Below are 15222 nucleotides of genomic sequence, written 5' to 3'. Positions count from 1 at the left end.
TGGGAGCCTATCACAATTTGCCTATCACAAAATAACTAATGCTAGTAGTAGAATGATGTTATCATTGAAATTTCTCTGTACCTGTAGGTTTTCTTAATTTCTTCATTTGATGCTCCCTTATGCAAACCAAGAATTTCATATAGAGCTTCTCCAGATGTAGACAAAGTCCTCTGTCTTTGGTTAGGTATGTTACATGCCATTTTCTCAGGCTGTGAAAGCAAAGAGGGGAAATAGCCATGAAGGTTATGCATACTGGGTCCCACTATTTAAAGAGAAAGACAGCTTATCTCTAACCTTTTGCAAAATGACAATCTAAAGTACATTTGTGTGCCAGCCACACAAGGAGAGGAGTAAAGGGTTAGGAGAGCCAAAAGTAGAGCTTCAAGTCAGGGTGTTAAAGGCTACAGGCAGTCATGTAAATGGAATATGGCTTTGTCCACATGGTTAAATAGGAGTGAAATGTTATCTAAATACCCAGCTAATTCAGAATTGTTGGAAATAAATCCTCACTGGTCAGCCTATGTCAATTCTTTTTTGCCAGAATTTGAACAGCTCTTTTTTTGTATATTTTCCAAATTTAGCTAGCAGTGGAAATAATCTTCCATTTTACTTTGATTCTATTGGCTTGCCATTGTTAGAGCAAGAGTTTTAAAAAGAAATTAAAAAAAGAAAGAAAGAAAACCTTTTGAAGTATCAGAGGGAAAAAATCATCTGGGAGTCAGGATAGAACTTCTCCTCTGCACCTATAGGATGTCAGAATCCTAATGGGTTTTGCACCTGAGAAAGATCATTTTCCTATGGTCTATCCAGAAGGAATGGGGCTACCCCTAAGACCCAGATAAAATCTGCCTTCCATGCTCTGGCTCTAGGGCAGCAAAGATAAGCAAGCATACCTAGGGGCATTCCTGCATCCACCACTCAACCTCTCTCTAAGGCTTAAGGGCTTCATTTATAATGAAAGGATAATAAAACCCACATCACAAGGATATCTTAGGGTTTTAGAAATAATGCATATAATATATGCAGGACATAATGGGTTCAAAGAATAAGATAATTATTTTTTATTAAAGTCAGCACCATATGTAATTCAGAGATTGCACTGTAGTCAGATTTTTCAGAATATTGGCCTTGCCATGACCAGCTGAATGACCTTCCCTATCTGTGAACTAGAGACTGAAATGTGCCTAAAATCCTGGGGTTGTTATAAGAATTAAACATATTCATATATTAAAGAAGAGAAAACATACACCAGTGCTCATACACCAATGCTCACCATTTTTTATAACAGCCAAAAGGTAGAAACAACCCAAATGTCCATGAACAGATGAAAGAAAATGTGGTATGTATAGACAATGAAATATTATTCAGCCATAAAAAGAAATGGAATTTTGATACATGCTATAGTATAGATGAACCTTAATATTATGCTAAGTGAAATAAACTAGTCACAAAAGGACAAATATTGTATAATTCCTCTTATATGAGATGCCTTGAATAAATAAATTTGTCAAGACAAAAAGTAGGGTAGAGATTATCAAGGACTGTGGGGCATGGGGAATGATGAATTATTATTTAATGGGTACAGAGTTTCTGTTTTGGATGATGAAAAAAATCTAGAAATAGTGGTGATGATTAGAAAGCATTGTGATTGTACTTGGTATCACTGAATTGTACTCTTAAAAATAGTTCAAAGAGTAAATGCTAAATTTTGCCACAAATACAAAACAAGGGAAAAATATTTACTTAGATCGCAAAGTCCTTAGATTACAAGGGCTGGAAGTTCCTTGAAAATCACTGTGCATTTCTTAGCTTTGAGCCTTGTACAGCCAGTGCTATAAACATGAATGAATGAATGAATGAATGAATGAATATGCCAGGACTCAGGACATGGTCTTAGGACTGTGGAGACACTCATGTCCAACATAGGAAATCCCTGGTGACAACAGTGACAACAGTTGAACTGGACATCCCAGTGGTGGATGGGGTTGAATGGAGCTGACATCCCAACTCTGTTCCCAACAGACTAATGACCAACCAAACCAACATATGCAAGAGCAGAGCCCCTAGATGTCAACTAGTGGGTCAGGGTGGCCTTAGGGGTCCCTGAGGCCCCAGTGTTGTACCGTGAGTGTTTGTGGTCTTAAAGAATTCAATGAACAACAATATGAGGAATTCCAAAATATTTTTGTGAGCTTTGAAGAATACTGAAAAAAGTCAGACCTGGGCAAAAGTCTTGCCTAAAGACACCAAGGACGAGGGCTTATTTTGTGGCATGGCTGCATCGTCCCTTCCTCAATCAGCTTCTTGTGAAACTAGTGTCATGGAGGCCAGAAGGACCCCAGTCCCAAGTTCCTGGTTCACACAAGGATAAGAGGAGAAGGAAACTGATTTTGCGTGCCACAAAACAAAGTCTAATGTCCATACTGACTAGCAGCCATTCAGTAAATTGTGCACTTACTTTCATTACTGCTCTAACTTACAATTCTTGCCTACCCATCACAACTTCCCTAGGGAGTAAGCAATTAAAGGCTTGGGGTATGTCATTCATCTCTGTGTTTCAGTCCTACAGGTCAGCCCTGTCTTAGAATCACAACCCAGCTGATTATTCACAATTGAAGGAAGAAATACCCAAATGTCTGACACCCTCTCTACTTCCTTCCCTGTTCCCTCTGTCCTACTACCACCACACAAAGAAATGGTCGAGATACTGATGCTCTCCACCATACATTCACCCAGGTTCCCAGGAATGGAGGCAACCAGCTAGTCTCTCACAAGTCATACTAAATGCCACAAATGAGTGGGGTTTGGAAGATAGGTATTTCTGTGTGGCTTTGTGGACAAGGAGTAGGGCCACAAGATCCCCAGAGTCACAAACTAAGACGACATCAACATAATTCAAATTTTAGGACTGTAAGATAGGGAGTTAGGGGTTATATAAGCCAGCTTAACAAATGCCTTTTGGGAAATTTGGGCCATAGATCATTGTAGCAGACAACTTTACTATTAGTCTATTAGCTCTCCTTTTTCTGGGCGATGCTCAGATTCCCACTGCAACATATGCCCTTCCTGACACCTGCTTCAGTCTTACCTGATCTCAGTTGAGGAGAGAGAGAGTAGGTACCAAGGCAGACCAATAGGATTCCTTCCCTAGCATTTTTTTTTTTAATATACAGGAAGTTCTTGCAGATGGTAAAATGAGTAAAATGTAAAATTTAGGTATTACTGGCTGGCCTGAAATGAGAGAGATTCAAACTGATCCACAGAAGGAGAGTCATGGCTGAAAGATGGAGAGAAAGACCCAGTAGAGTTCAGTCTTCTGGTTCCAGTTGTTTCAGGGTGCACTTATATCTCTTCCCCTCCTACAGCTTGCCAATCAACTTTTCCTTGGATTTAGCCAATAAAATTCCTCTCCACACACAAATTTACATTTTTTTTTCTTTTGAGCATATTTTAGCTAGGTTTTGTTCACTGTTAACCCAAACTCCTAAGTGTCATGTACTATCTCAATTAAACACCGCCAGTGGTTCCCCATGGACTTCCAAGCCAGGCTAATCTTAAATTATTGCGTCTACTCATCTTTTAAGTTGAATGTGGCTTCCTGGTACTTTGGAAATGAATACTTCGGGGAAATAACAACATATACTAAGATATTCAAACAGATTCATTCAGATGTATTGTGTAGACATTACTAGTACAGATAAAAGGAGCAGTGATAAATCTGGGTTAAGACACTTTCATAGCAAGACAATTATCATATGATCTCTCTGATATGAGGAATTTGAGAATCAGAGAAGGGGATTGTGGGAGATAGGGAGGGAAAAAATGAAACAAGATGGGACCGGGGAGGGAGACAAACCATAAGAGATTCTTAATCTCAGGAAACAAACTGAGGGTTGCTGGGGGGTGGGTGGGAGGGACAAGGTGGCTGGGTTATGGACATTGGGGAGGGTATGTGCTATGGTAAGTGCTGTGAATTAAGTAAGACTGATGATTCACAGACCTGTACCCCTGATAAATAATACATTATTTGTTAATTTTTAAAAATAAAAACAAATAAATGTAAAAATAAAAAAACCCACTTTCACAGCAAAAGTTTATGGATAGCTATTAGGGAGAACTAAGAAGAAATGAAAGTATGACAAGTAGTTATCTTTGCTTTATCTATTTATGTCTATATTCAGCATTCCAAAGAAACAATTTGGATTTGAGGGAAAAAATGTATTCACTCTTCATCTATTTCATGAAATAAGAGATATCATGGCTCCCATTAGTCAACAGATGTCCTAAAATTAATCTTAACAAGACACAGACATGCACAATTTCCACAATTGTGAGCATCATGCTCCATGACCAGCTTGGATTCCTTCCTACTTGGATCTTGTCACTAATCCAGGAAAAGGATTTATACTTACTGAAGATAATCTGCTAAACAGATTATGGTAATACCCACAGCAAAAAATTCAATTATTTATTCAAGTCCTGCAATGCAAGCCAAGTCTTTTAGGAGATTTCAGACTAATATGAAATACAAAACTGTAAGCTAATAATGAAACTAGTGTTTAGATGTTAAACAAGTACTGAGGATAGAACAAGAAGGAATTTTCTGGAAGGCAGTGATTCTGCTTTGTGCCCCCAGAGGCCCAACATTGTGTCTGGGATGTATTAGGTGTGTGATAAATGTCTGTTGGGTAATTAAATCAAAACTGACTAGTTAACTTGAATGGAAAAGTTAGGGAGAACATCACAGAAAAGATGAAATTTAGGTTGATAATAATACAACCACTTATTTCTGTAGAAATTGGCACAAATTTCTATTACAGCCCTTGTATCTAAGCCTAATATTGGATCTGCATTGATGTGTAACCAGTGACTCTCTTGATCATTTATTTGTATAACTGAAAAGGAAAGAGGATTTCTGGGCTTAGGGTCTGAAAGAGAAGGGAGGACATTCTCACATTGTGACTGGGACTTTTTTAGGATTTATCATTCCTTACCCCATGGCTATCCCTATACACATTCCTCTTCCTGATAGAAAAAAGGAAGGCAGGGGGTGCCTGGGTGGCTCAGTGGGTTAAGGCCTCTGCCTTGGGCTCAGGTCATGATCCCAGGGTCCTGGGACTGAGCCCCGCATTGAGCTCTCTACTCAGCGGGGAACCTGCTCCCATTCCCCTCTCTCTGTCTGCCTCTCTGCCTACTTGTGATCTCTGTCTGTCAAATAAATAAATAAAATCTTTAAAAAAAAAAAAAAGAAAAGAAAAAAGGAAGACAGATTCCATCTCTCAAATAGTTTCACATGTAGAAACTCACACCCAGGAAAACATGGTAGGTAACTTGGTATTACTTTGGTTTATGCATTTTTTCAAATTCCCTCTTTCAGAAATCCAATCATACTGTAATCCATTCCTACTGAAAAAAAATCCAGTAGCTGACTTGTTTTTTGGTGTGGATTGAACAATATGTAGAGTGAGTTGTTATAAAGAATTTGGAAATTACTATGTTTCATCTACTTTGCTCTATTCCTAAAAGATTTCCTTTCAAACAGATAAAGTCTGTTAAGATACTTTAAAAAAAGAGCCCTTTTATATCACCATTGGAACATAAGATAAAGACAGTTGGTCAATAGTTGGTCCATGTGGTTAGTTGTTGGCTAATTCTACAGAGAGAAACATAAAGGGACCAAAAAACTGTAGAATTGCTCTCTGTACATCAAACAGCAACGACGTGCTTCCTTTTCTGTCTCCTTACTGATATAGAAACCAGACTCTTCATACATTATTGATGCAGATGACATTTAGTTTCAAATTCAGTGGTGTAATACATTGAAACTTTCAGTCGTTTTAATATATAAAAATAGATATGTGCCCTGAGAACATACTAATTACAGAGTAATAGTTAAAATGTCTTGTAAAACCTCTCCTTAAAAAACCTTAAACTAAATACTAAATAATGAAGCCATACTTTTCTTTAATTCCTTATATAAAATATAATTTTTATGATTTTTTTTTCTGTAGACTTTTGAATTCTAATATTCCTATGTAAAATTCAAGTCTTTATTATTTATTCATAGTCCCTCATCTATATAAGCCATCCAATGAAGAAAAAATGTTGTCATGCAAAATTATTAAGTAATTTAATTTTGATCATCCAGTATATGATACTTAATCTTCTGAACTTAAATTACTTTTTTGGTACATTACAATGCCATTAACATCATAATTTCTTAAAAGACTGACAACTATATGGTTACTACTAAAACACCTACAGCTCACCTGTCTTTTGATAAGAGATATAATCAAAAGAAGGTTGACCATGATGATGGTCATCCAATTCAAAATAAACACTGATTTTAAAGATTCTAAATCCAGGAGTCTTACAAATGCTGTTTTAAATTCTTCGTGTTGAGATAAAATGTTCCTTTCAAAGCAAAAAAAAAAATTTTTTTTTCACCTATATCTATTATGCGAATTCTCAAAAATGGAAAAAAATCAAACTATACCTTTCTTGAATGGTTTTCTTCAAGACTCAGAAAATGAATGTGGGCAAGGGAAATTAGATCATCAAACAGAGCAAAAACACTTCCAGTGGCTGTCATTGGGGAAACCAACAAGCTTTACCATTTTATTATTCCTTCTGTGATTCCTCCATTGAAATCTACTTATTGAAGCAAAACTTCCTTATTCAAATAACATTGTATCTTAAAGCTAAGCACACATCCAAAATGCTAATCTTATGTTTAAAAGTAATAATTCTCCCTAGCATAATTACTTGTTATAGAAAAAAATTATCTCTTAATTGCATTGGCACTTATAGAAATAGCAACTTGAAGATGGGAAAACTTGGAAATGTTACAAATAACCCACAGTACCTGTTCCTATAACTCCGATTCAGTGTTCTCAAAACTGGAGCAACTTGATGTTTTTAACTGGTCTGGAAATAGATGTGCAAAGAAATAAAGGGAGGCAACAAAGAAAGGAGTAATTCTGTACCTGTTCCACTGTTTCAAAGCAAAAGGCTACTCCTTTCCATTGTTCTCATCCAGAGTTAAGCAGGTCAGTGGAGTCAGATTACTTTTCATTTGTTACTCTATCAGCCAATTCGTTATCCCTCTGGAAAACATAACAAAGGGAGAATAAAACATGCATGACAGTAAAGGTTGCCATTACAAGGTACCAGGTGATACCAAATGTTACATTAACTGTTGATCCCGAGTCAGCTGGTGCTTGGATCAACCAAATGCTACCATGGAACTGCCTCCAGGTTTCTATCAGAACAGCCGATTAAGAAAATATGCAGGAATAAAAAGTGTTGATGAGGATGTAGAAGGTAAGGAACTGTTAGTGGGAATGTAAATTGATGCAGTCATTATGGAAAACAGTACAGTTTCCTCAAAAATTTAAAAATAGAAATACAATCCAATTATTCTACTTCTTGGTATTTACTCACAGAAAACAAAAATACTGATTCAAAAAGATGCATCCCATGCTTACTGCAGCATTATTTACAATAACCAAGATGTGGAAGCAACCTAAGTGTTCACCAGTAGATGAATGGACAAAGAAGATCTGAATGGAATATTACTTAGCCATAAAAAGGTAACAAAATCTTGCCATTCATGACTACATAGGTGGACCTAAAGGGTATTATGTTATGCAGAATAAGTCAGAGAAAGACAAATACCATATTATTTCACTTATATGTGGAATCTAAAAAACAAAACTAAACCAGAAACAGATTCATAAATACAAAGAACAAACTGATGGTTGTCAAAGGGGTGGAGAGTTCGGTGAAATAGGGAAAGGGAATTAATGGTTCAAACTTCCAATTGTAAAATAAGTCACAGTATGAAAATTATAGCATAGGAAATACAGTCAATAATATTGCAATAACATTGATAGTAACTACACTTACCATTATGACCATTTCATAATGTATGTAATTGTTAATTCATTATGTTGTACATCTGAAATTAATATAGCATTGTATGACAACTATACTTCCACAATTAGAAAAATACTGGAAAGACCATGTAACATTAATAAAGAGGAGAGTTTAATTGCTCATTACGTTAATCATTAATCAGTAATTAATTTTCATATCTAAACATTTTACTCGAATCTTGGTCAAGAGGCACTGAGTCCTAGGGATAAATGCAGTGATTATAAGAATGAAGGAACCTCTTGTTAAAACAATGTCCTAACTTTCATATACAACAGAAAGTCACATGAAAGGACAATTCTTATGATTTTGAGTAAGATTTTATAACTGAAAATGTCTTAAATCAAATGAGATAGATGTTACTCTGAATTTGGCACAATGGGGTCTGGTTCCTGAGGCTGAAGGCAGAATTTAAGTTATGCTGCTTAGCACAACAGGTAGCAAGCCTAGGTTATTTTATGTGAACATTTTGGAGCAGCTTTGTCTCTAGATAGCATTGGGGTTTTTTGTTTTTGTTTTTGTTTTTTTTAGATACATAGGAATAAAAAGCTATATCTCATAGATCCTGATTTCTAGCCAGAATTTAGCAAGCAACCTATCATCATGCAGAGAAGTGGGTGGGGGAGGAGAGCTAAAAACATTTAGAATGAAAATAGTATCAGCTTAAAGACAACATCCTTTGATGAAATGAAAAAGTTGCTATAATAATATGAAATTATGGTTGACTGTTTTAAAAAAATTATAGCTTATGCTTCAAATTCAGTTTAATATTTTTAGAAACATTCATTATTTTTATATAATGAAACACTTCTTAAATCTTCTTAATCATTACTTTTTAATCTTTAAATGTGTTGCATAAGCCATGAGTTTGAAAGTTGTCTAAGTATTGCAATACTTCTATGTGAAGTAGAACTGTATCTGTGTCTCAAAGAGAAAACACACAGCTTCTTATTCATCTAGTCATTCAGCTATTAGTCACCTACTAGGTCCGGGCACTGGGCTCAAGGCTAGAAATATACTGGTAAACAAAATCAAATGTAAACTTTCAGTTTGTGGTCAGAGTTGCAGTCTACCAAGAAAGGCAGGTATTAATCAAACGATCACTCAGTTAAGTATATAAATGAAGCTTAGGAGAGATGTTCCATGACCATGTACAACAGTGTAACAGAGTAAAGAAAGCTTCCCTGAACAAAAATAACTAAGCAGAGGGGCGCCTGGGTGGCTCAGTGTGTTAAAGCCTCTGCTTTCGGCTCAGGTCATGATCCCAGGGTCCTCGGATTGAGCCCCCGCACCGGGCTCTCTGCTCGGCAGGGAGCCTGCTTCCTCCTCTCTCTGCCTGCCTCTCTGCCTACTTGTGATTTCTGTCTCTGTCAAAAAAATAATAAATAAATAAATAAAATCTTAAAAAAAAAACCCAAGCAGAGCTCTGAAAAGAGCTAGAGGAAGGGGTTGCTGGTAGAAGCAAAACATATCCTGAGCAGTTGGAAGAGTACATTCCATTGCACATACCTGTCCCACGGTGCTTAAATTGGAGAAATAAAAGAAATATGCAGACGTGTGCTCTCATACATAGGATTTCAGCACATGCCTATGCGTATATGGCTTCTCGTGTATCGTTTAAAGATAGAGCCAGAGATTGATGGGAGATTGATGGGATCATATTCCACTTAACTAGGTGAGACTTTCCAGAAGCAGTGTATTTCAAGTGATATTTGTGAAAGGAAAGAAGTAATGGCAAGCACACAAATAATTCCTCAATACAAAATGCACTAAGTGTACTGTAAAAGCATTGCCAATTGAATCATTCAAGTTTAAAGAGGAGAGCTTAGGAGATATTCCAAGATTGAGCAAAAGTTGTTCTCTCTGGGAGATAGAAAATTGGAGAGAGAACCATATATGGTGGGGAGGGAGTAGTTTACATGCCAGTTTTCCCTGTGTTTTCTGTTTATGAGGTTTTTGCCATTCCCTTAGGCGCTCCTAGGGACCTTTTATGCTCCTCTCTCTGTTGCTGCATAGAGTTAGGCTTATTATAAGAAATGACTAGTACCGCAGCACAGAAGCTGCAGCATGTATCAGAGGAATTTGGATATTCAACCAAAATAGTCTATCAATCATGAAAATCAGAGTAAACAGTTTCACTTAAATTTCATATCTTGGCAGGTGCAGCTATCACTCATCTTTGAACATACAATATGGAAGAGCATGTAGTCCCCCACAAATCTTATTCAAAACAGCCTAACAGGATGAACAGAGGCAATATTAGCAACATTGTTACTATTTTTACTACCTCTCTACATTGTGTTAGTATTACAATGTATGGAGTTCGGGTTATCCTTCTGTAAATTTCAAAGGGAAGAGTCTTTTGGGCAAGCTTCCTTCTGTTAAGTGAATTTAGAAAGGAAAAAAAGCAGGTGCTTTCTTGATTGTGTAAAATGAAGAGGCTATTGGCTACCACACCAGTGACATCTCAGACAGAGCAATCATGGCATTTCTCTGTAAAATCAGATTTTTATATATAGACTAGAAGAACAAATTATTTAATTCCTATCATGTTTCATATTTTTCCAAAGTTAAAAAATGTCCCTTTTAAAGAGAAGTTACAAAGGGATGGTATTTTAATGTGCTAAATCTATACGTACGTAGAAAGTGTGAGAATATAGAATCATAGAAGGCTAAAGACGAAGAAGAAGACAGGAACTCTTTGTAGAATTGCTCAGAAAGATTTTTAAGAATTCTGTTGCCCAGGCTCTACTAGATTATCCCAAAGCAAAATCTCTGAGTTATCCTGAAGTAAAATCTCAGGGTGGGGCGAGGCTCAGGCATTTTTAGGATTCCAGGTGGTTCAAAAGAGCTGAGCAGGTTGAGAGCCACTGTTCATCACTTCTTTTATTCACTAGATCTCATGGACAGAGATGTCTCGCTTAAGTAACAGAAAATGTCTGCCAGCCAAGCAGCTCTCTGGAGGAATTTTTCACTACTTGGGTTTCCTAAGAAAACATTTACTAAAGATAATTGCATCTGTGTTATTAAACACAAAATAGAATTTGACTTTGCCTAATTTAACTTAGGAAAGACTATCCAAAAACAACATTCCTGTTTCTTAGACTGTAAGTCACTATAAGCCTGTGTCTTCTCTGTAAAATGAGATAGGAACCTTTCTATTTCTCAGACCTTTTATCAAAGTCTGCTACGGCGTGCCAAGATTACACCAGGAATTTTTATAAACAAAGATCTAATGATTGTCTTTTCAGGTTGGTATTTAGGCAACTGTTAAGAAGTTACTCTCTTCCTACCCCCTAAAATAAGAGCAGAGTAGACTGAAAGTCTCCAAGAATTTGAATGGGAATTCCTGGTAGATTTCATCTGAAATCTCTTAATTCATTAGTAGGTAGAGTCAGTTGCACCGCAAAGGGAAATTGCTCCCTGTTATCACACTGTGCAGAGGACTACAGTGGAAATTGTGAGGTTCAGAGGTGGTGATGATGATGATGTCATGATGATAGTAACTAACACGTGTTAACTAGATTAGCTCATTGAAATCCTACAAAAGTATAAGGTGGTTCTTTCACATTCTTATTTTACAGAGGAGGAGTGTAAAATTATTTTAGAGAGGAGAGGTTAAATGAATTGCCTAAGGTTGCCAATCAGTAAGCAGTAGACCCAGGTTTTGAAACTGGCTGGCTGTTCCCTAGTCTAAGCGCGCACTTCCGTTTTGCTTCAGAAGCTTACCGCCTAATTGCAGGGGACTGCTGCCTGCGATAGTCCCTTGCTTATCAACCTGTGACTGAGCCAGATAGTGTATGTGGGAAAGCTCAAGAAAAAAAAAAAATTGTTGGAATAATGACAGACAAGGAACTACCACAAGCACGTTCATTCATGAGGTCTACCTTGTAGTTTGGGGTCAAGGACAGTATCTAGTTAAGTAAGCTCTGAGTCTGAGACCTGTGTTACTGGGAAAAAAAAAAAAAAAAAAAGAATTGACCAAGACTTGTCCCCTGATCAGGAAAAGCAGTATATATTTCACAGGTGTGAAGCTTAAACCCCTTGTCACTTACTTACCATAAGCCATTGCTGTAATAATCAAGAAGGCTTCCCATCCAACAGAAGTGTTTCTTTGACAAAATGTCTGTAATCTGACCCTTGATCCTTGTTTTTACCAATAGTTTTTCTCTGTTCGCAGTAGCCCAAGGTGTTCCTTATGTTAATTAGCTAAAAAACGTAGAAGGCAAAAACTTTTGCTCAAGGCAAAAGACCTTCACAACAGAGTTTCCAGTACAAAGGGATTGTTCTGCAAATTGTTGTCTGAATGTAGCTAAACAGCCTGTGAAAACTGTACATGGAAAGCAATATAGTTTTCATCCCTATTTGTTTGGCATTTAAGTGGTAGTTTAATAACAGTACTGACCTAACATATATCTTTATCTTAACTCTAATGAAGCCCCTTTCAAGAGAAGCCTCACCCAGGAATGCAAGCTGGTGTAGCCACTCTGGAAAACAGCATGGAGGTTCCTCAAAAAGTTGAAAATAGAGCTACCCTATGATCCAGCAATTGCACTACTGGGTATTTACTCTAAAGATACAAATGTAGTGATCTGAAGGGGCATGTGCACCCGAATGTTTATAGCAACAATGTCCACAATAGCCAAACTATGGAAAGAACCTAGATGTCCATCAACAGATGAATGGATAAAGAAGAGGTGGTATATATATACAATGGAATACTATGCAGCCATCAAAAGAAATGAAATCTTGCCATTTGCGACGACGTGGATGGAAGTAGAGGGTATTATGCTTAGCAAGATAAGTCAATTGGAGAAAGACAACTATCATATGATCTCCCCAATATGAGGAGATGCAACGTGGAGGGTTGGGGGGTAGGAAAAAGAATAAATGAAACAAGATGGGATCGGGAGGGAGACAAACCGTCAGAGACTCTTAATGTCACAAAACAAACTGAGGGTGGCCAGGGGTAGGGGGGTAGGGAGAGGGTGGAGGGGTAATGGACATTGGGGAGGGTATGTGCTATGGTGAGTACTGTGAAGTGTATAAACCCGGCAATTCACAGACCTGTACCCCTGGGGCTAATAACACATTATATGTTTATAAAAAATAAAAAATTTTAATAAAAAAAAATTTTTTAAAGAAAGAAAGAAATAAAAGAGAAGCCCCACCCAGCCCAGGGAAAAGACAAATATTTGAAAGAGAAGGAATTGCTAAGGACGCCCTCTAGAGACCAGTAACTGCACTTATATCCCACCTGGTAATTTCCTAAGTATTTTCACTGGTCTTTACAGCGTTCGATACTCAATGCTCATTTTTGGAAAGAGATAACTGGCTAAGTGTGGTCATGTGACTTCCCCAAGCATGACCGTCAATGATGAGGGACAAAAAGCTGGAACTGAAGTGAACTTTAAGTGCCCTGCTTCCAAATTCTGTTGTTTTATATCCTTAAGTAGAAAGACTGTATTGAGCAATATAATTGTAAATGACAAAGAGAATCTTTTCTTATTGGTGTACACAGCTAGACAGCCCCTGTGATGATCACAGACCTGGGAAGCAAAGCAGTCCTCTGTGCCTTCTGGGTCCACCGCGCCAAGATTTTTGCACCAATTTCTACTGTCCAAGGTGAATCTTCTCATTGGTACATTTCATCTTGTACCTTCTATTTTAGATATACATTCTTCCCTCGTTTTGGCAAAGTTTTCCCTTTCAGCTGGCCCACTAAATTGCAACCAACCCATTATCACAACTTCTGGTCTACAAGACCTTCTTGTATCTTATATGGAAAATGGTATTTTGCTATTGATGACATACCAGACAAAATATGCCATTGCTAAGACCAATCTTGATCTCTCTTGAGTGCCAGTGGAAGGTGCTCAGAAATGAATGACTAAAGCTTAGCTCCCTCTCCCAGTGGGTGAATGTGGACAAATCCCTTTCTGGATGAGTCATGTAATTGGGTGCAGATTTTTCTACAATTGCGCACACACATCCATGGGTTCCAGACATGCAAGGTTAGATGAGCACTGCTGGTGGTATCTCCTCCCTCCCGCCACCTAGGCAGGCACCTGTCCAAACTGGGCTCTCCCTTCAGGCCTCAGAGCTCCAAAGCAAAGTCCTCACCTAGATGTAGACCCAGTCACCATTTCCCAGGGCTCTCACCACCACTCCCATAGGCAAGCTTCCCAGCCTCCCCAGTTCCTACTCTACTCTGCAGCCTACTCTTGCTCTTTCCAAACTCTTCAGTGAACTATACAGTTTTCTGCGTTGTTTCAGAAATGATGCACATTCTGCTGGATGTCCTCACTATCAGAGGGCGTTAGTAGGAGCTGGTATAAGACCACAGACACAGACTGGTCAATGGTCACCATCGTCAGAGCCCTACTACTGTCTGGGTAATAACTGTTAGGATCTCTGCCTTCCCTCGATCCTCCCCACAGCATCTCCTCTCTGTCTTCTCCATTCTCTCAGGGCCAGACCTCACCTCCAGATACTAAGTAGGGCATTACCATGGAACCAGTTTAAAAATGACTAGCCCTGGAAGTGACAAGCTGGGTCTCTATACAAGGTAGCTCTTACTGGGACACAGTCTAAACCCTCCCACAAAACTCACCAGAACTAGACAATCTCTTGATGGAGTGAGAGTGTGAGTGACAAGTGCTTGCCCACAAAGGAAGCAGCAACCTTGCCCAGCACCGATCTGCGGGTCTCCCTGCCCCATGTCCCAGGGCTTGGACACCCAGTAAGTGGCTCAAAAGCCTTCTCTTTAACTTTATCAGAGGTCTAAACAAAATAGCCAAATGAGCAAATATTCAGCTCAGCATTTGTTCTCACATTAAAAAGAAAGAAAGAAGAAAGAAAGAAAGAAAGAAAGAAAAAATTTCATGGGTTCCCAGGATTTCAGTCCTGAAGCAAGACACTGGCTGTTCAGTGTGGATGTATCGCCCTCTGGTGTTGGAAGAGCAATGGACTGTAAACAACTTTCAACTTTGAAATATTCCTCACCCCAAATCACCCTTGATTTTCAGTATCCCTGATGCCTCTCGCTCGGCCACCTGAGATTCCCAGAATTATGAGAAAAATACTCAGGGAAGCATCAGGGTGGGGCAAGCCATGTGTAGGGGGGCACCGCCCTTTTATTGCATTCTTCCAAAACCGAAGTTTTGCAATAGTGTCAAGTAGTCAGTTGGGGGATTTCAATCACAAGCTTACAAAAATTTGTGTTGAAGCTTCTGTCTGAAGACAGAAACTTCAGGACAGTTGTTGAACTTCTGAGGTCCCGGACCC

General features: G+C 38.2%; 1 protein-coding gene across 2 annotated transcripts in view; it reads right to left on the bottom strand.

Moving 5' to 3' along the window:
* The window catches only part of DNAJC5B (DnaJ heat shock protein family (Hsp40) member C5 beta), a 93126-nt gene that overhangs the window by 64992 nt on the left and 12912 nt on the right, over window positions 1-15222 (bottom strand). For both annotated transcript variants that reach the window (XM_032847900.1, XM_032847901.1), the window contains exons 2-3: window positions 6987-7106; window positions 82-209 (exon numbers count right to left, since the gene is read on the bottom strand). In XM_032847900.1, coding sequence (XP_032703791.1) covers window positions 82-200 — 119 coding nt within the window. In that variant the 5' untranslated portion in view covers window positions 201-209; window positions 6987-7106. The remainder of the gene's footprint in view (window positions 1-81; window positions 210-6986; window positions 7107-15222) is intronic.

This window comes from Lontra canadensis, unplaced genomic scaffold, assembly GCF_010015895.1.
Source record: "Lontra canadensis isolate GAN:19392208 unplaced genomic scaffold, GSC_riverotter_1.0 scaffold195, whole genome shotgun sequence".
Taxonomy (NCBI): domain Eukaryota; kingdom Metazoa; phylum Chordata; class Mammalia; order Carnivora; family Mustelidae; genus Lontra; species Lontra canadensis.
Note: the sequence above shows the minus strand (reverse complement) of the source record. Positions and strands in the feature narration are given on the sequence as shown.